Raw genomic sequence first — 22,190 nt, 5'->3', positions numbered from 1 at the left:
CCCTCCAGTAGTGAGTAGGCGGGACATCCCAGGTTGATACTGTCCAATTGGTTTAGACCCTCTCTGTGGAGGGGGACACTAGGAAGTTCGGATCCAATCAGTTCACAGCTCTAAAGTGATGTCATCAGGGAAGCCCTGCAGGAAGGAGTTGGAACATCAGCCAGCCAATGAGAGTCCATCTTCAGGGAGATGGGCGTTCTAGGATGTCAGTCAGCCAATAAAAGGAAGCAGCAAGAACAGCTGGGGGTGTAACCAAGCCCGTTTCCCACAGACACTGTTTCTTTGATGGACCTTGTCTTCCTTGCATTTTTGGTAAGTCACCATTACTTTTATGCTTTACATTTCGGTACTGCCCCCCCCCCCCCCCCCCCCCCAATTTCTTGCCAGTAAAATGTCATTTGAAGAAGAAACAAATGGCACAGCTTTCATACACGCAAAGAAGCTGCGTGTAAGCTGGTATACTTTTTTTTTGTGCTCCATCTTCCCTGCCTTGTTTCTCCCCTTCTCCTACTTGCGATGATGAAGAACCGGCAGGTCCAGACCTCCCGTTAAAATTTCCACGATAAAGGCCTGGACTGCTTTTGTGCATGGGGTCGGAAACAGTAGTGCATCGCATTGCATTCACATTATAATAGTAATTAGCTCATAATAATAACTTTGCATTCCGGTTTTGTTAGCTGCTACCGTGACAGGAAAATGGCTCGTTGAACCCTTTTGTGCATGTCCCGGTTTACTACTTGCGCGCTAAACTAGTTTAAAAACCACGTTGCTAGCTCGTTAAGTTTAGAGCACCTGGCCCTCAGTCCTTTAAGGTGCCTCTGTAAATCACTGGCAGTCTACCTTCCCCAAAGCATGCTATCAGCAGTGTGGGTCCCCACCAGTCTCTGTCTGTCTCTCTCTCACTTAGCCCCTCCCCACCAGCCTTCACCCAGTCTCACTCTCACAACAGTCACTACCAGTCAACTAATGTGATTGGGAGTCTCCCACCTATTGCCCTTACCATGATATTCCCAGAGCTGCACCTCACAGCTCTGCACTGCAATTCAGCTCTCTGTAAACTTCAGCCGCACGATGCAGAAAGTTCATACGTCTCGTAATTTCAAGTCCCGCAAGACTTGAAACCCAGAGGTATCCCAAACTTCCTGCACTACACAGCTTAGGTTTATAGAGAGCCAAATCTTTTGCAGAGCTGCCTCACAAAGGTGCCAATGATCAGTTCCTCGTGCTGTTCCCGAACAGCGCTGTAAAATTACCACTGGAATAGCACAGGGAAAGACCACCCTTATGATCAACATAATAACATGCCAATATAAGCGCATTATTAGTATTGATCATAGAGGATTTCCGCAGGAGGACTGTGCCTGGGCATGCGCTCTGGTATAATCCTCCTGCAGAAGAGGTTTGACAGGTCTAGGCTTGTCTCTTGGACCTGTCAAACCTAAAGCCCGGGAGGTCCAGTGGACCTCCAGAACCCCCCACCCTGCCAAACACAAGGGCCTGGAGGTCCAGTGGACCCACATAACCCCCCCCCCACCTGCCAAACACAAGGCCTGGAGGTCCAGTGGACCCCCAGACCCCTCACCTTCCCCATGCACATAACTCCCCCCCCCCCCCAACTCAACAAAAATATCCTGATGATCTAGTGGGACCCTTGATGTGAACCCCCCTCCATCCCCAAACCCTCATACCTTAAAGTAGGAGGAGAGACTAGCACTCCCTCCTTCCTCTCCTGGCGTCATCTCAAAATGTTGATGCACTGGGCGAGGATTAACCACCATATAAGGGAGTTCTCTTATATGGCAAAACCCCACCCAGTGCATCCCAGGATGTACCGGGCAGGGAGCTGCCATTTTGAGGTAGGGTGCCTGGGTAGAGGAGCAGGCTAAGAACTAAGAAAGCTTTGTGATCTTAGGCAAATCACTTAACCCTCCAGTTTCAAGGATGCTTGTGGGTTGATTAAAAATGTATCAAATTACTTTTTATTGGACTATCACCTTATTTTCCATTCTTTTAAAATGTATTAACATTTAAAGTAGAATAACACAGCTACCACAAGATCCTTCTGCATATCCTTACAATCCTCTGTCATTTTAAACAACTTGAATAATTGTGCGTCATCCACAAATTTGATTACTCACTTGTCATTTTATTTCCAGATCATTTTATGAATATGTTAAACAGTTCAGATCCCTAACTAGCTATTCACATACATAAGGACCGATACCAGCTGCACATGCTTATCCACTCCTACTCTAGCTGAGATCATTTTCATGCTCCTTCTGACTCCACATGCATTTTTTCCTTAGATAGAAAACAGCAGCTAATTTAACTCCTGTTAAGCCATCTTATATGTTCCATTTCTCCTTAAACTGCATATTAAAATGTTTTAATGCATATGTATTGTTTGCATATTTTTATTACTGTAATTCTCTTATTGCCTATGTCGAGCTTATCCTTGCCGTGCACCGCCTTGGGTGAATTTCTTCAAAAAGGCAGTAAATAAATCCTAATAAATAAACACACTTATGATTGTAAAGTCTCTCTGGGGCAGGAAAATACCTGCCGTACCTGAATGTAATTTGTTTTGAGTTACTACTGAAAAATATGTGGGCTAAATCCAAATCCAAAAATCCAGTAAGTATTGCTCCAAATCCAAAAATACAATAAGTATTGCTCCTAGCAGGGGGAACAACCATACTATTGCACAAGAGCGACACCTACTGACCAAGTTCAGGTTGGGTTTAAAGCATGCCAGTCTACTACTCACGAAGGAGTAATATCTATGGTTTTGGATAATAAGATCAGTCACTGCAAAGGTTAGCATATTTGGGGGGGGGGGGGGGGGGAAACAAGCCTCAAGGATAAAAACAATAGCAAAAAAAAAAGTAATAAAACAGAGCTACAGAGTTTCAGGCTGGCTGTTTGACCTGTTCTTGCATTAATGGGAAAGTGTGTGTATGGATCTAGCTTGCAAATATCCAAGATTTTTAAAAAATCCAGAACAGCAGCAAAACATTGCTAATGAGTTTATCACATCCTCAGAATTAAACAACGAACATTCTGTTTCAGGAAAGGTAGGGCAGACCTTGGAGAGATACAAATTTTACATTCCGCAGAGCAAACTTATTTAACTGAATTTGCTTCTCACTTTTATATAAAAATGGTCTAAATGAGTTAAATATAGCCAAAAACAAAAGCTATGCTGAGTAAATTAATGAAAGCGCTCTTTAAAAAAAGAGGATGGCATAGTATATGGAATCCAATGGATTACAGGATCCGAGGCAGTGTGGTTTTACTAGAATGATTAATTTCTTTGGGTGACTAAAGAGTTGGATCAGGGGTGAGCACTAGATATGGTCTACTTAGATGTCAGCATGGTTCGGTTCTTATAAATAAACTCAATATCCTTGATATGGGCCCTATAACTGACAGGGTTAGAAGGTGACAAAGGGTAGTAGTGGTAGATGGAGTTTACTCTGAGGAGAATGGTGTCACTAGAGGTGTGCCGGAGGGATTGGTCCTTGGTCTTGTTTTCAACATGTTTGTAAGAGGCAATGTGGAAGGGCTGCTGGCAAAGGTTTCCTTCTTTGTGAATGATACCAAAATCTGCAACAGGTTGATATCCTGGAAGATGTGGATAACATGAAAAGGGAACTGGGCAAAGATTGAAGAATAGCTTGCAGCTCAGCAGCTAAGATTTAATACTGAAAAATCCCAAGGGGGGTAAAGTACTTCTTAGCATGAATAAAAGAGCAGGATCTGAGTGAGATCGTATTTGAGGATCTTAACATGGTGACAACAGGTAGAAAAGGCAACAGTAAAAGCCAGAAGGATGCTTGAGTGCACAGGGAGAGAAATGGCTAGCAGGAAAAAGGTGTTGGTGCCACTGTGTAAATTGGTGAGACTTAGAGTTATGGGTACAACTCTGGAGACTGCACCTTGAATAAAATGTACAATGAGTTGGGGGGCTACTAAAATAGTCTGTGGTCTTCATCAGTCATAAAGCAAATGGGGACAGACTTAAAGATCTAACTAGGAAAAAGATCTACTCTGGAAAAAAGATGAGAGGGGAAGATAAAGGAGATATGTAAATCTATCTATAGGCCTCTTCAGGTGGAAGGAAACTCTAAAACAAGGGAACACAAGATGAAGGTGGAAGGGGAGAAACTCAGGAGGCTCTAGGGAAATATTTCTTTACAAAAAGGGTGGTAGGTGCATGGAACAGCCTCCCAGAGGAGACAAGGGCAGTTTTTGAATTCAAGAAAGCATGGGATGAGCACTTATGATTTTTGAGGGCGAGAAAGAGATTATAGAGCTTAGTAGTTGGTACAGATGGACAGACTGGATAGATCATGAGGTCTTTATCTGTCATTGTTTTCTATAGGTTTTACTTTGCTTAAAAACAATCTACAACAGCATATAATAACATAAAGAGATCCACCTTACTAGCAATATATCTCTTGTCATCTGAGGAAAAGTACCATTGGTGGGATGTGTAGAAGTGACATATTCTAAGATAAGTGTTAGTCCACTCCCATGTGTGCAGAGGAGTGTCATGTGGTTTTACAGTGAGAGCGGGGAAGGATGAAAAAGTAGAAAAGAAAGCATAAGGAGATGGACAACCTATCCTGAGGTCCCAGCAGCTATGTCTCACCCTAAGGGCAGAGCTGAATTGGAAAGTAGTGTGTGAGGCAGGAGTAAGAACAGCCCCCTGCTGTTTCTAACCCAGAACAAAAACAGAGGACCATTCTACCTGCTTGGTTTAGAGGAAGGAAGAGCAGCCTAAGACATCATAGGAACCACTGGAGAAATACGGGCTCCCCACAGAGCTGACACTGAACCAAAAGGACACAGGAGAGAGAGTGGATTCAGAGGAACAATTCCTGGTACCCTGAAGAGTGGAAAAAAGTGAAGAGGTACCTTTTGCTCCTGGACTAACCGAGGGGGGGGGAAAAAGGCATGGTGGATGGAGGAAAGGACTGGAAAGCATGTGAGGGCCCAAAGGCACAAAGGATGGTTAACAGTTTTGCAGTTTACTAAAGAGATACTTACAAACTGTGCTGCAACAAGGGTTGAGTGACCCCTTCATGGGCAATGGCATCAATTGCTACAATAAAAGTTTACTTTGCTTTTTGGAAGATCACTTGCAGGACTGAGGCCCCGATACTCAGAAGCAAAATGTGGATGCTAAAGGCCATTAGTGCCAGACTACTGCCCATATTTGCTCACGCAGTATGCTCTGAGCCAGTGAGTGCGTGAAACAATGATCTTGCTGGCTCTGAATGCTAATTGTATGCAAATGCATGCAAAACAGGCTCATCAGTATTCCTCCCCAATGCTCAGCGGGCAGCGTGCCAAACAAGGGTGCTACTCCGGCGATGGCATTAGGGTTTTGCCAGGGCATTGGGGAGGAATGGGGAAACCTTGTTTAGCATGCATTTGCAGGACCTCCAGGCTCCCCACCCCCACAAACACAAGGGCCTGGAGGTCCAGCGGACCCCAGAACCCTCACTCCCCCCCCCCCCCCAAAACACACCAAAAATACATAAAAACCTGGTGGTCCAGTGGGACCCTTCAGAGTCAAAAGAGCGAACAGGACGAAACCTCTACATCCATACAGCAAATGTCCAAAAAAAGTAGAGGATGACAAGCCATGGGACTGAAGTCAGGAAAATTTTATTGCTGGTGCTCTGAATAAAGAGCAGGCACGGGCCATGTTTCGGTGGGTGCAGCCACCTGCATCAGTGGTCACAAATTGCACTGTAAATGCACAAAACAGGAAAACATCTGGTGCATAAAATGAATAGGGCTGAAACCTCAGTTGTACTGTGAACGTAATCCACAGTATAAAACACTGGAAATGCTGTCACACAAGGCTCAATGTTTATAATCGCACTCTTTGCCAAAAACAGGTTACGCTCCAACTTTACTAAAAACTTGAGCAAAACATTTTGAGGTAGTTTTGTTTTCAAAGGTGTATGGCACTGATAAAACATTCTTTCAGTATATTAATACAATATCTTGCACCTTCACCTGCAGAGTTAGCGAATCCCCAGGATTTGTCCCCTCCATATGAATCCTCTTCCTTATTCAGACTTTCTTCTCTAAAGGCCAAATGAATTTCAGTTTCGGCTATGCCAATGAAACTGCCCCCTCCCCCCCCCCCCAATTTTTTTTTTTTTTTTTTTGCCAGTTTCAGCCAAAAGGTTAATTTTCATTTTCAGCTGAAAATGACCATGTGTTTTTGATGGAAGCCAAAAATTTGTGCCCCCCATCTTACAATCCCTGGTAGTCTAGGGGTATAGTCAGGGCAGGAGCTGTCCCCAGTTATTCATGCCCATTTCAGCTCTGCTCTCAAAATGGCTGCCTTGACTGGGGCACTGCTCTACACCACCAGGGAATGTAAGGTAGTCCGGAGGGGGGGGGGGGGGGGCTACTCTTTGTATTCTTTTTTTCTTGTACTGTGATTGCAAATAATGCAGTTAAAATCTTGCACAATTGTTTATATGGTAAATACAGTGCTCCAAATAAATGCTTTTGATATAAAAATTTTAGCAGAAATGTAAGTCTATACATTTGGGATGATAAGCTTCTTAGGAGTAAGCCTCTGTATGACATCTGCTGCTACTCCAAGTCTGGCACAAAGTCAGCCACTGTAAAAAGCATTATAGCTTTTAGTCTCAGTTTTCATTAGTTACAGTCCATATGTGTGGAGGCTATTTTGCTTGAAGGTAAAATATGGTCTTTCATTATTTAAATTATATTCTGGCTTGGATACTGTGAGTTTAGCAGAGGCGTGCAGACTCAAAACTCCGACAATCTCCAGTGGCCCTCACTAGATCACATTCATACAACCAACCTTGAGTTTTTGGTTTCAGCTTCAGTCAAAACCAGGTGACGAGTTTCAGTGGCAGATTCAGTAGGTCTCTACTCTCTCCACATGGGAATTTCCCACACAGGACCTTTTTCTCTTTTAATCAAGCTATGAGTTGGTAATGTCTCCCTCTTTCACTCCCTACACGCTTGTATTCCAAGCTCCTCAGTTCATTCCTTGTTTTGCAGATAGGCAGAGGGGTTAGTAAAATCCTCCGTCCTCTCACACTTCACAAACAAACTTAAAATGCAAGGGAGACTGCACAAGGCATAAGCTACAGGCCCAAAACTATGGAAAATCCATGCTGCTACCTAGGGGTATCTAGCCTATGTAAATTTAGGTACAACCTAAATACAGTAAATGAATCTCAGAAAGGGATGCTGTAACAAAATGATTTATACCTCCTTACTACCCAGAAATATACAGAGCTAACAAGGGTCCTGAAAGGATTCTTACACACGTATAACGTGAAACATCTGGTCATTTCTAGTATCTGTGCAGGCCCCCTAGACATGTAACTAAAAATTCAGAGGTCAAGGATTGCCAATTAGGCATGTAAAGTTATATAGTTAAGTGGTGCTGTCTCAAAACATCTCAAATTCCACCTACTTTTTCAATGGATAACTTTCAGTACACAACAAAATGCATCCAAAAATCACCCAATCAACTGCCTCAGATTTAAAAAAAAAAAAAAAAAAAAAAGCTTTTGCAGATAGTGTGACCATACGTAAATGCTTTTAAATAATTGACCTCTGTGTATTTAGGAGCCATTCCTAAAATCAAAACCAGGATCCAAAATATGTGTGTGTTTACGCACACACTGACTATCCCCAGAACTTCTGTTAGAAATCTGAAATTAGTTAGGATGAACCCTGGGAAGCTCGATTTCCTCATACTGTTTTAGTCTTTAGACTTCAAACTGGGGATTAAGAAGAAATCACAGACTGTGATTTCCATATAAGAGAGAAACAGCAGAAAAATAGGAATGAAGAGATTTCAAACCATTCCCTCCACAGAAATCAAGCTCAGCAGGCCAAAAACTCAAACAAAACAAAAAAAAAAAAAACAACAACAGAAGCAAAGTCTAGCCAGGTGACCAGACCACACCAACCTCCACCTCAATTTTCTTTTCCTTCAGCATCTAAAAATACCATGTGGAAGAAAAAAAAAAAGGGAAACCCAAGCTCAAACGCACCTGTGGTATGTGAGGACCTCTGGGCTTGCTTCGCATGTAAAAGCTTTCGACTAATAAATATATAACCACATGGACAGGATTTACATGCAACAGGGACCTGAAAGAAAATGCAAGAGTCAAAAATTTCAAGACTCACTAGAAACCGTCTATAAGGGTCATCTCCCTTTACCTCATCTGGCGTAAGTGGATAAGAAAATGAAATAGAGGGTCAGGTACATTCACCACATGTGTGTGGAAGGGAGGGGTGTTCTCTGTATTTGGAGGGTAATTTTATAACCCACACATAAATTACACCAATTTTCAAAATGAAAAAGTACATGCATACTTTCCATTTGAAAATTATTCCACTGAAATATCCACACACAGTTCTACCTACTATTTAAGGGAAAGGGAATGGGGAATTGATATATCACCTTTCTGTTGTTACAATCAATTAGTTTATATTATATATAGGTATATATTTAGTACCCAGGGCAATGTAGAATTACGTGACTTGCTCTGAGTCACAAAGAGCTGCAGTGTGCATTGAACCTGGCTCCCCAAGTTCTCAGTCCACTGCACTAACCATTAGGCCACTCCTCTACTTATATTATTTTCCAGAATTTTTGCAATACTTTTTAAAATACATGAGGGTGTGAGTAAATCAAATCCTAGTCCTGGGAACACTTCTGCTCCCTATGGAAAAAAAAAAATGCACAAAATGGCATTACTCATAATTGTACCTGCATAAAGTCAAGGCGTAAGAACATAAGAGTTACCCTACTGAGTCAGGCCAAAGTACATCGAGCCAGTCCAGGTCATGAGTAAACGGATGATCCCAAAAACTAGACCAAGTCCTCACAGCTCAGTTCCAGGGATAAGCAACGGCAGTCTCGAGTCTACCTTGTTGATAATGTTCTGTCTTTTCTTCAGAAACAGTTGAAAACATATTTCAGAAGTTTTTGGAAATATAGTTATGGATTCATGAAGGATAACATGTTTGAGAATTTATTAATTTGGATTCTATTCACTGTGCTTGTGACATCCTAGGTAAGCCTAGTTATGTCATGTAATCCACATTAGGCAAAGGCAGAATATAAGCATTTAAATTTGATTTTTGCAATGCTAGGCACCTTAATCACATCCTAGGCAACAGGTTCCACAGCCTAATCACCGTTTAAAAAAAAAATAACTGGCTTTGAAATTGTTCTCTGGGTGTCTCAGACTGAAACATAAGCCAGAGAGTGCAGCAGTACAGCTCTTCTCTCCCTCTGTATAAAATATATAGATTTTATTTAAAGGCAGCTTTCTAAATCTGTTGTCACATGCAAGGACATGTGGAGACAAAACACACTAAAAATGGTATATTTCCCAATAAAAATTTAATTGCAAGCCAGGAAGTAACTGAAATGGTCGTCAAAGGCCGTCAACATTTACCTCCAAACGAAACAAGAAAAATAAATCTTTTTGTAAGGATTCAGCAGTTACTGTATGCAGGTAAGAAATCTTATCCTCAATGCCTTCTCTTTATAGGCAGGAAAGCTGGAAGAAATACCACAAAATTACAGGAACAGTTCTGTCTGGACTGGGCAATTTTAAACACCATTTCTGCAAGTAAAGCAGTGCTCAAGGTTCAATATCTTATAATTATGTTGGATACCCATCTTTCCATGCATCCTCAACTACTAAAGCAGAAAAAGCTAAGCAGGATCCAATGTCCATCACGATCTCTGAATATTACTTTGCATCATTTGAAGGTTAACCTCACCAATCAGCTGAAGGCGAGCTGCAAACAAATGTCATCCTACCCCTTATAGGCCCAATCTAAACCCAACTAATCTACCCTTATATCAGTAATTACAGACAGAAATAGAGAACCATTCTAATGCCCCAGTTTCGCATAAACCTATTTCTTTTAAATGCTAATTCCAATTTTTTCTAGTTTGTCATACCATGCTTTTAATGCCTTTTTAAAACATTGAGTAGCACTGCATTCGCAGTAATTCCAGGGGACTAGTATTCCACAATTTAGGAGCCATGACTCCAAATGTCCACATACAGGACAATTTTACTCCACTTGGGGCGTCTTTTACTAAGGTGCACTCACATTTTTAGCGCACACTAAACGTTAGAGACGCCCATTGGAATCCACTGGCGTCTCTAATGTTTAGCGCGCCCACAATTTTAGCATGCGCTAAAAACGTGAGCGCATCTTAGTAAAAGATGCCCTTGGCACTTTAAGCAACCCCTGTTGGGAAGTACGGTTTTTTAATGTATATTCTTTTTATTTTAATTTTATCCCTGACACAGCCTGTGGGTGAAACATGGCCACATCGGGTTAATGTGCAATAAAGCACTTCTCTTTTTGAGTTTTTGATCTGCTTCATTTGTTTATATGTGTGTGTGTGTGTGTGTGTGTGTGTGTTTATAAATACACGTCTTTCTTGGTCCCGCCCTATTCCTGCCCAATCCACACTCCTTTCATATATGAATGTATTGCATATTTACATGTGTGAATGCCAGCTTTCTAAAATTGGGTTTTCAACGTTTATTCATCATAAAAATGTTAGATTGTAAGCTCTTTGAGCAGGGACTGTCTTTCTTCTATGTTTGTGCAGCGCTGCGTATGCCTTGTAGCGCTATAGAAATGCTAAATAGTAGTAGTAGTAGTGGTACTGTATTTACCTAAATTATTGCCATGGATTACACTGTTGTCAGCACAGGCTCTCTCCCATTTACAGGTCCTACAAAATGCAGCAGCCAAAATGATCTTTGGTAAAAAAAAAAAAGATCAGATCATGTCACACCTTGTTTGTTGAACCTGCACTGGCTGCCAGTTAAGGCTCGTATTGCATATAAGTTAGCGTGCTGGGTCTATAAACTATTTGAAGAATGCTGCCTGGAATATATAACTAAATTATTTACATTTCCAGTTTCACCTTCATTTTCTCGGGCGGGTGGTACTCGCCTTCTTTATTTCCCTTCTGTGTTAGGAGTGAAATATAGAAACTCTTTAAAATTCTCTTTTATATATCAGGTGGTCTGGGCTTGGAATTCATTGCTCTTAGGAATTACAACTATGCCCACTTATTTGTCTTTTCGCAAAAAGCTAAAAAAAAAAAAAAAAAAAGAAAACAACTTACCCTCTTATCCTTTTTCTGAGTTTTGCTGATTTTCTTTTTAATATTGAGATGGTTTAAAGTGGATTACAGAAACAAACTTCATTGGGAGTTGGCAGACTATAAATACCATGTCATAATCATCATCAAAGAGGAATTCCAAAATAAGGTTCTAAGGGGGAAGTTATCAATGAACTTCCCCTCTAAATCACATAAGGGGTTATTTTGAAATAAACAGAATATGGTGCAAATAAAGGCAATTAGATTAATCCTTTCTTCCTTCTCAGCTTGATTATTCCTCTCTGTTTGTCCCTTGTTTTCTGGGCTTCTTTCAAACACTGTTTTTTGTCTCCACCCTCTTTAATAGCCACATGTTCCACACATCCAACACCTTTTCTGTGAAGAAATATTTAATTAGATGACTCCCGAGTCTTCCCCATTTCAACTTCATTCCAGGACCCTTCGCTCTATAGCAATGGTCGGCAACCAGGGTCCTTGAGGTCCACAACCCAGTTGGGTTTTCAAGATTTCCACAATGAATATGCACAAGCTCTATCTGCATACAATGGAAGCAGTACATGCAAATCAATCTCATACATATTTATTGTGAAAATCTTGAAACCCCAACTGGGTTGTGGCCCTTGAGGACTGTGGTTCCCCACCTCTACTCTAGAGTCTCCTTCTCCTGAAAGAGACCTGCTGCCTCCTCTACTATTCCTTCCTCTACTCTCTCCTTTCCCACCAACATAAAAAAGTGTTCTGAGCTTTCTGTCCTTCCCCACATGCTTTATGATGAAGACAGTTGACCGTTTTAGGAGGTGCCCTCAAATTATACACAGTACCCCAAACAGAGAGTTCTCACCACAGAGACTTCTACTGCGATAGTCACCTCCATTTTCCTGCTGAATATTCCTCTCACTGTGCAGCCAAGCATCATTCCAGCTTTTGCCGTTGTCTTATCAACTTGTCTGGCTACCTGAAGACCTGCAAGTGTTTTAGCAGTGCAGCACTTCTCTCCCTATGTCATCCTGTTCCCTTGGGATCTTGCTTGCCAAAAGCATGACCAAACTGTAGAGCAGAGTCCCCAAACTACAACCCATGAGATGGATGAAGCCCGCTATACTTTATTTTGCCTGACTGAATGGCAGTAGCAAAGGCAACAGACTGTTGGGGTTTCCAGGTTCTACCAGCTGAAGAAGACAATTGTAGAGTACAGCATGGCCGCAAACTACAACTCTGAGAGGAACCCCACTACCCTGCTCAGCAAACTCCAGTGGGTACCTCCCCACTTCTCAGCAATTTGAAATACCCCCTATACAACCCTTTTCTTGAAAGATGGGGAAATCCCTGCTCTAGTCCAGTGTTTCCCAAGTTGGTCCTAGAGTACCCCCTTGTCAGTCAGGTTTTCAGGATATCCACAATTAATATGCATGAAAGAGATTTGCATACAATGGAGGAAGGTATGCAAATCAATCTCATGCATATTCATTGAAAACCACTGCTGTAAACTCTATGCAATAGTGACACTGTGTCCATGCTAACAAAGGTAATACACAGGTAAAGAATAAGCCCTTGTATAAGCACTAGAACAGAAGAGAATAAGATTTCTTACAGCTTACATGTGAACAGACAACTAAATATTCACCCTGAAAGTTATTACTCCCATCGGGCCCTTTTACTAAACATTAAGCACTAATGTGCACTTAACATGGGGGAAAAAGAAAAAGCTTTTAACACCTTTTGTGGTAATTTGCCTTTCAGCATGTACTAATCGCGGGCTATTTAATTTTTTTTTTTTTTTATGTTTCAGGAGGGGGGCGTGTCACAGGCGGGGAAGTGTTATCCAACTAGTGCGTGAACTGGATAATACAGACTTAACATGGAGAACTTAGTGCCTCCATTTCTTGCAAGTCCCATGAACTAATGGAAAAATTAGCACAGGATCTGCAAAGAACAAATAGAAAAAAAACCCTAACATACCGCCATGGTATATCTGAGCTTAGCACAAGGACAAAATGCTATGGATGGTGCCAAAAAAAGTGAGCACTAAGCGCTATTCTATAACTGACACAGCAGCTCCTTGTGACTCTGGGCAAGTCACTTAACCCTCCATTGCCCCATGTAAGCCACATTGAGCCTGCCATGAGTGGGAAAGCGCGGGGTACAAATCTAACAAAAAAAAAAAATTGGTTACTATTTATAGAATAGCGCCTAGTGCCAGGATCCACACCTAACTTTTAGGCACGAGGATTTACAATGACGTAAATTCCCATGCCTAAATTAGGCATGGATCAGGTGTATTCTGTAACAGTGCGTGCAAATTCTTGGAATGCCCATAACCTGCTCATGCCCCTCCCATGGCCACGCACCCTTTCCAGATGCACACATTAGAATTTATGCATGCATCTTTATAGAACATGCCTAGCAATATGAGCATGTAAATTAATTGCTAATTAGCACCCAATTAGCACTAATTGGTTCGTTCAATTAAACCATGCAGAATTTGGGCACTCATGCAATTTCAAGTACCATATATAGAATTCGGGGGGGGGGGGGGGCGAAGTGTCCCAATTTAACACATGCTAAACCCAAATTTTGCTATGGCTTAGTAAAAGGTCACCATACCAATTACAAGTCAAGTTGAAGAACTTTCCAAGCAATGACAGCGTTTAGTCCAAAACTGCATATTTAACGGGAACATTTTAGCAAATTAATAAGGGCACAAAAATCATCTGCCCACCCTGAGGCTAGTAAACATGCGCATCTTTTTTCATCAACACTGAAAAGTTTATTTACAACCTTTGTATCTAAAATTTGGAAAAAGTCCAAGAAAGAGCAGAGGATGAAACAAATGACGACACATGTCGTATCCAATTTCACTTGTGGTTTTAATAAAGTTTTGAAGACCTCATCCCCATGGCTGATCGTCATTTGTTAAGTTTTGAAGACCTCATCCCCATGGCTGATCGTCATTTGTTTCATCCTCTACACTTTGTTGGACTTCTGCTGTATGTACGTAGATATTTTGCTCCTATTTTTCTGCTTCTGACCCATCTAAAATTTGGCAACATAACCTGATCTGGGAGGACACACTGTGATGCAGATGGAAGAGCTAAAAACCCTCTGGGAGTCATTACTCTTTATATGGAAGGATGGCCCCTAATGGTAGTACTGCGAGACTACCGCTAGGGGTCACTGAGGCCATTTTGGATTTAGGCGCCAATCCAGGTAGTGGAATGGAGGATCGCTACCACCAGAGACTACTGAACCACCGATACTGCCAACGGATAGGTCCCAGAGGGGGGATGGACTTTTAGTGCAAAGGGGCCTGGTTTGTAAAGTGGGGTGTCAGGGCTGTCATGGGTGGGGAGACCATGAATGGGTTGAGCTGCCATGGGTAGCTGTCAGCCCAGACATGTAGCTCAGTGACCATGCATTAACAGTGTGCCCTGTGCACTAAACGCAGGACAGATGCAAGACGTGCCCCTGAATTTGCCACACAAGCTTTACATTTACCACATATTAATTTTTGCATTAATAGTGGGGTAAGTGCAAAAACAGCCACACTTTAGTAAAAGGGCCCCAAAATGTCAAAAAGAAAAAGGTTTAAAGTTAGATTTTAAAACGATAACACATTTATCTCCATTCCTAAGCATTCCGTGTTTAGTGTAACTCAGAAAAGGACTTATGACAACTAATAATCCACAGTGTCAAGGCTGGAAAGATCTTGGCAATCAGATCATCTGGGCACCTAAAAATCTGGCATGTGATGCCTACAATTTAGAAGAAAAAAATGCAATAAGAAAAAGAAGTCAAAAATACTTTTTTTAAAAAGACTAAACTATAAACTACATAAAAAATCAAAGTGAAAAATAAAGTCACACAAAACAAGAAAAATATAAAAAGTATAAAAAGCAAGAAAACAAGCCAATAATATTCCCCAACTCCTACAAATTTTTGACCTGTTTCTACCCTTTCCCCTCTCTGACAGAAATGCATCATGGGAACTCTTTGGAAAGAGGGTGCCCTCTTTCTGAAGAGCTCCTATGATGCATTGCCTGTCAGGAAGAGAGAGGGACACTGCATTGCAAGAATGCAGGCCTGTACAGGAAAGCCCTGTGGGTCTGCAGTGCCAGAAGAGATGAGAGGCACTGGAGGTGAGACACTGGATCCCAGGAGGGATAGAGAGGGGAAAGGGAGATGCTAGACCCAATGTGAGTAAGTAGGGAATGGCAAGGAAATGCTGGTCCTTTGAATAGACAGAAGCAGGGCAACCTATAGATGAATTATCACATGGTCACAGTAATTAAAGGGGAAAGTAAAGATATGACGTGAGGGAAATGTATATGTGAGTATCTAAGCTATTTTCACCTCTGCAAAGGTGTACAGTATTACACTGCTACAAACTTTCAACAAGCACAGAGATTTTCTTTAAGAGGCTCCCAAAATTTTTTATCTAATGCTACATGTTTATACTATATGTCCCTATTACTGTAAAATAGTCAACAGCTTTTCGAAATGCTTCTAACTTAGAGTGAAACTTAAAGAAAACCAGCCATCCTGTACAATTTTCAAGTTGGAAATATATATAGCAAGTTTAACCGTAGCTAGAAGGTTGCTAAGCTGTATAGAGAGAGGTGTGACCAGCAGAAGAAAAGAGGTTTTAATGCCCCTGTATAAGCCGTTGGTGAGGCCCCACCTGGAATACTGTGTTCAGTTTTGGAGGCCGTATCTTGCTAAGGATGTAAAAAGAATTGAAGCGGTGCAAAGAAAAGCTACGAGAATGGTATAGGATTTGCGTTACAAGACGTGTGAGGAGAGACTTGCAGACCTGAACATGTATACCCTGGAGGAAAGGAGAAACAGGGGTGATATGATACAGACGTTCAAATATTTGAAAGGTATTAATCCGCAAACAAACCTTTGCCGGAGATGGGAAGGCAGTAGAACTAGAGGGCATGAAATGAGATTGAAAGGGGGCAGACTCAAGAAAAATGTCAGGAAGTATTTTTTCACAGAGAGAGTGGTGGATACTTGGAATGCCCTTCCGCGGGAGGTGGTGATGAAAACGGTAATGGGCTTCAAACATGCGTGGGATAAACATAAAGTAATCCTGTTCAGAAGGAATGGATCCTCAGAAGCTTAACCGAGATTGGGTGGCAGAGCCAGTGGTGGGAGGCGGGGCTGGTGGTTGGGAGGCAGGGCTAGTGCTGGGCAGACTTCTACAGTCTGTGCCCTGAAAATGGAAGATACAAATCAAGGTAAGGTATACACAAAAAGTAGCACATATGAGTTTATCTTGTTGGGCAGACTGGATGGACCGTGCAGGTCTTTTTCTGCCGTCATCTACTATGTTACTATATATAATCCCCCTAATTCTATAAAAATCACTAAAAATTGTGCATGCAATTTAATTGAATAACGAGCTAATTAGCACCAACTGGCTTAACCAATTGGAGCTAGATTTAATTCGCATTTCCAGGCGTAAATTTAGGCAATGGGATCCGCATAAATCATGGGCAGAATGGGGACGTTCCTAACATTTATGTGTGTTGTTATAGAATGAGGGGGATACCCGTCTAATTTAGGCATGCACATTTGCGCCACATTTCAGCTGGTGAAAATGACCACACCTAAAGTTAGGTGCGATTCCTGGGCTTAAGAGCTATTTTATAAAACTGTGCTTAACATCTAAGCGCGGCTTATATCGCTTTTTTCAGCGCCATATATAGAATTCACTCCAATAAGACATGAACAAAAATAAAGAACATATTTTTGTTTCTACAAGTACAGCTTCCGATTACAGGTTTCAACCAATAACACACCTCAATGCAAAAAAATTACGTTTATTCAATAAGCACCCCCACCCCTTTCCTGGCTTGTCTTGTATCCTCCATTCAGTTTTGTGCCTTCTCTGTGTTCTTAAGTGACACATACGTACACATTTAAGGCAGGTTGTATTTGATTCTACTGGAAAATGTAGCTTGTGGGTGAAAAACACCAATAAACCCCAATTCTTATACTCTCAAAGAATTTCAAATAATTGAAAAATAAACACTTAAGACTACAAGCACCGTTTATGATCTACATGGAACAGTCCAGGTGCTTTAAAAATGGAAAGAAAAATTATTCATCTCTTTAAATAAAACCACTATTTTACCAATAATTAGACCTGCTAACTAGAAAGCAAGGGGCAAGCAACAGACTCCACTGGCCCATGGCAGTTTTGATCTGGGTTCTGCTTGCATAAGAATCCTTTCAGGGCCCTCAATAACCATATCAACTTACAAAAGCAAGAAGGTGTATACCATTGTGTTACAGCATCCCTTACTGGGATGGCTACAATGGTTCTGCCAGCAATGATAACCCAAGTAACTGACAGGTGTAAATGGGTATGCTTAGGTGAACGTAAGAATAGCCTTAATCAGACCGACGGTCCATCTAGCCTACTATCTTGCTTCCAACAGTGGCTTATCCAGATCACAACTACCTGACGCATTAACTTACAGTATTCAATAAGTTACGCACATAAGATGTAGACGCGCCAATGCCCCTCCCATGTCCATCCATGTGTACACCTCCTTGTAGTCTTCACATGCTACCTTCCAAAATACTGCGTAGTGTAATGGATATGTATCAATTTACATAGCATTTATGTACCTTTCACGCGTCTTGTCCAAGCCATCAGTAAAGTTAGTTGACGCACTCCCACATCACTCTCTACTACTACTACCACTTATCATTTCTATAGCGCTACTAGATGTACGCAGCGCTGTACACTTTCTGTGATGAAGAGGGAAATATGCATCTGGCTTTGAAGAGAAATCTTCTCCTCCCCACTCCCCTGTTGAGAGAGCCAGATTATTGTTCGGAGGGCTTTGGGGTGAGAGCTGCCAGATGGACTGCCCCTAGATAAGGCATATTCCCTTAATCTTACAATTATAAACTGAACATTATAATTCAGTAAATGGCACCCAAAGCTAGGTGATGCGAGCTAAGCATGAATTCTATAAAGGCAGTTCTGCATGGAACTGTTTTTATAGAATATTAGCGTAAATCATTTTTGTGCCTAACTTTAGGTGCAAGTATTTATACTGTCAGTTAGACACGGAAATGGAAGCAGTCCACAACTCTGTGACCAGATCCTGGGAACACCCATGTCCCGCCCATGCCCTTCCCTTGACCACACCCCCTTTGGAAGTGCATGTGAGAGAAGTTGGACACTCTGTTTAAAGAATAGAGCCCCGATGCACAAAGGTTTTTGGTAGAGTCGCACGTGGATGTTCCCTTAATCCCTGTCTGATCAATGCTTGAACAATCGCTACAAGACTACACAATGTTATAAGTTTTATATTCTAACAGATGGTAGGTTGAAAGTTGTCAGCCAAATGTTAAAATTGTATGTTCCAAGGTTGTTACTATTTCACTTGGTTCTATGTAATCACTATTTACTCCTGTTCTACGTAAGCTGCATTGCACCAAACATGCTTTGCAATAATGTGGGATATAAAATCAAATAAATGAAAAAAAAAAAGAGCAATGTGGCTTCTACTGCAAGCATAATACCGCAGCATGAAAGAAGAAAACTGAACATAAATTTTATGCACTGCAAACCTGTGGCAAATGTGGCAGTAGTATGCCAGATGCATATACAGAAACTTTTGCAGTAAGCACCGCTTCTTGTGCACATGTCCAAACCAAAAATGAAGTGTCAGCACACCACTGGTGTTCTGCACCTAAATGAGCCATACATACATTTTTTACACTTGAAACATTTTTCAGAGGCTCAAATTTAGGCGCAGAAAAGCAGGTGCTCATGTGTGCTTTCACTTTTTGTTTGGACACATGCACATTTTTGTTATTTTACCATACCCTAGTGGTTAGGGTGGTGGACTTTGGTCCTGGGGAACTGAGGAACTGAGTTCGATTCCCAGCCCAGGCAGCTCCTTGTGACTTTGGGCAAGTCACTTAACCCTCCATTGCCTGCTGCATTGAGCCTGCCATGAGTGGGAAAAAGTGCAGGGTACAAATAAAAAAAAAATATATATATATATAAATATATCTGCTTTACAACTTGCACGGGTTTCCTTCTGCGACAAAACCAGCACTTAAATAAGAAAGTTCTAACAAGAAATCTTCTCTTCAAAACCTTCTACTCCGGACCCTCACGGAAAAATTCTTGCATTACGCATGTGTCAAATGCAGGTGGCAAACTCACTGCATTGAACAGAATACCTTAATTAGCTCGTTAACGTACATGTTAATACAACCTGCACTGTGTTTTCCCACGTGAGCTAACATCTGCGCACAATTCTTCTATGCATCACTCAGCGCATATGACCCACGTTCAGTTTGCGGGAACCCCGCAGTTGCATGTGTAACTGGCTTACGTCCCTAGGGGCCAATACAGAAAGCAACTGCTAATTTGTGCCAATCAGTGCTTAAGGCCAATTATTGCTACTGATCTCCAATTAAATGCCAATTATCTAATTATATTAGGCACATAACTGACCTTAGTATATCACTGGGCACGCATTCACATGCCTAACTTTAGGCACCATTTATAGAGTTTGTACAACAGTGTTTGTCACATATAATAAAACAGATTTGTCTTTTCGCCTACATGAATTGGCTCAGTCATTTTACACCACAGAATATTTATGTGGGATTGGTGGGAACTGGAACATGAAAAACAAGCATTCATTATGAAGTTGTCAGCCATTCGGCATCAGACCTAGGTACACAAAGGACCACCAGAAGACAGCTCTCCTAAGAGTAAGGGACAGTGCAGATGAACCTTAGCGCCAAGACACCCCGCAGGAATTCTTCAGGATGTGGAACGTGCAACATGCCACACTTCACCCAGTCTCAAGCATCTAAATTAACTTTGCAGCATTTAACATTCAGCAATGGTGTGGCACAGAGGAAACCAGCCTGGTCACAGGGCCAGGCACTGTATTTATAGCACTTGACAGGTCAGCCAAACTGCCATCTGACAAATGTAGAAATTAGGTCCACAGGGGCATGATTACATTACCCACAGTGGGGAAAATGGATAGGTCCAAACAAAAGCTGGGAAATTTTAGAGATTTACCAAAGATCACCACCACATTGACATGAACTATTAATAAATAGGTCCCACTGCATAAATGACCAGCAGTAAGTAACCTATGTGAATATTATTAGCATGTGGTAACATGGTAGCACCTTTTAGCCAGTCTAACCCAGTATGGACAATAAAGCAGTCTACCTAAGTAGCAGTCACAGTGACTGGACAGCTCAAGCATTAATCATAAAACTGGAAGTTGAACAAGAAAGTCTGCCAATGTCAAAGATAACTTTTCTCCAAATATAGCAGTGAATGTATGTTCACCAACTAGTCATCCACACAGAACTTTTGACCACGTATTATCTAGGGGAAGCATATGTACGTATCCAGCCAAAAATAAAATGCAACAGATCGAAAACGTGTTGACAAGCTTTCATATTTTGGGGAATTTGTCATTCCCTAAGAATTTTACTGTATGTATTTCCCTATAAGTCATTACAAAGAGAAAAAATCAATTTTTTATTTCTCATTACTAAAAGGCAACGTGCTGTTGGAATGGGAATATGGATATTATCTTAAAAACAAGACACACTGAACTGCATTTCCCCAAAGATGAGTTGGAAACTAGGATCCATTTATGGGGTATTAACAAAATAAGACAAAAAGTGGCACAGAACGGGGAAAAAAAATAATGAACTGCCCACCATGCAATTACCCCAAAAGAAAAATACGAATCCAATAATACAAACAAAAATAATTACTGCCAATCAATGCATCATTGTGAAATATCCTTTCCATTTTTAATACTGCTGCATAACTGAAAGAAATGGTTCAGAGACAATAGCTAGTAATAACACAACTGAATTGTGAAGGGCTCCAACGTGTTCAAGTTCTGTATTGTACAGCCAGACCTACTACAGTATACTGCAATTAAGAGACCTTTGAAATGAGCTACATTCGAAACCGGTCATCCTGAAATCTAAAATTTAAAATAAACTTATGCAAAATGAACCCTTTCGGCATCGGACCTAAATATACCCAAATGTAGCAGAGTCACACGATTAAAGTTAGGAAGGATCAGCACACTCCGAGGTCCCCCAGCGGAGCCCCCTCCCCAGAACCCCCCCCTAATTTCTGGCACGCAGTGGCCCCTCTAGGCATTCCGTAATATTACAATAAAGGGCAGGGGCTGCAATAGGAGAGGAAAGCCGTCACCTGTTGATCGCACTCCGGGCAGGATTTGGTGGCCATCTTCACTTTCTTGGTTTTACTTGCAGACATGCTCTTTCTCCCCTCCACACCCCAGGTCCCTTAGCGCGTGGGCGCGCAGCCAGCCGCCACGCGCCCCCACGACTCACAGCCCCAGCCAGTCCCCGACCGCCTTGCAAGCTAAAGCTCCGAGCGCCCAAGGCGCCACAGTCACGCTGCGGCAACAGCCGCCGCAAAGACCAGCCCACCTCGCTCCTCCGACCCCGGCCACCCACCTCCCGCCAAGGCTCTGAAACCAGCGAATCAAAACAACAGCCAGGCTGAGGCCGCGCACACCAGGCAAGTTCCGCAGAGCTCGGTGACATCACATCAAAGGGGGGGGGCGGAAGGAACAGACAAAAAGCTCAAGCTCCGCCCACGCTGCGTTCTAGAGTTATATTTCTTTCAAGGAGGTTTAGTCTTCTTCTACACACTCCGACAATGCACGAAGCGAAGACTTTAACGTCACAGAGGGGCCGAGATGGGCGTGGCTGTGACTAGGTTCCTTTACTGGCTGATCTTTGAGTAGTTAGCTAATGAATTCAGATGAGAGGGTAGATCTTTATGTACAGCCCCTCCTCCTCCGTTTCATGTGCCAAATTGGAGATAGGTTCTGTACCAATTTTTTGCAGCTCATTTTGAACTCACAAATGGATAACGTTTGCCCAATAAAAAGGTATCATCTATACTTTGTGTATGACCTTTCTTTCACACATAAGTGATAGC

The 22,190-nt window shown here is 41.9% G+C and overlaps 1 protein-coding gene across 2 annotated transcripts in view; it reads right to left on the bottom strand.

The window, feature by feature from the left end:
- Nucleotides 1-21,859, bottom strand: part of C5H16orf87 (chromosome 5 C16orf87 homolog) — a 33,105-nt gene extending 11,246 nt beyond the window's left edge. The window contains exons 1-2 of one of the 2 annotated variants that reach the window (XM_030204388.1): nt 21,432-21,859; nt 8,070-8,166 (exon numbers count right to left, since the gene is read on the bottom strand). In XM_030204388.1, coding sequence (XP_030060248.1) covers nt 8,070-8,166; nt 21,432-21,497 — 163 coding nt within the window. In that variant the 5' untranslated portion in view covers nt 21,498-21,859. The remainder of the gene's footprint in view (nt 1-8,069; nt 8,167-21,431) is intronic. The other variant, XM_030204387.1, reaches the window with a different exon arrangement.
- Between the last annotated feature and the right edge of the window lie 331 nt (nt 21,860-22,190).

Source organism: Microcaecilia unicolor, chromosome 5 (assembly GCF_901765095.1).
Source record: "Microcaecilia unicolor chromosome 5, aMicUni1.1, whole genome shotgun sequence".
Taxonomy (NCBI): Eukaryota; Metazoa; Chordata; class Amphibia; order Gymnophiona; family Siphonopidae; genus Microcaecilia; species Microcaecilia unicolor.
The sequence above is the reverse complement of the archived record's forward strand: the minus strand, read 5'-3'. Positions and strand labels throughout refer to the sequence as shown.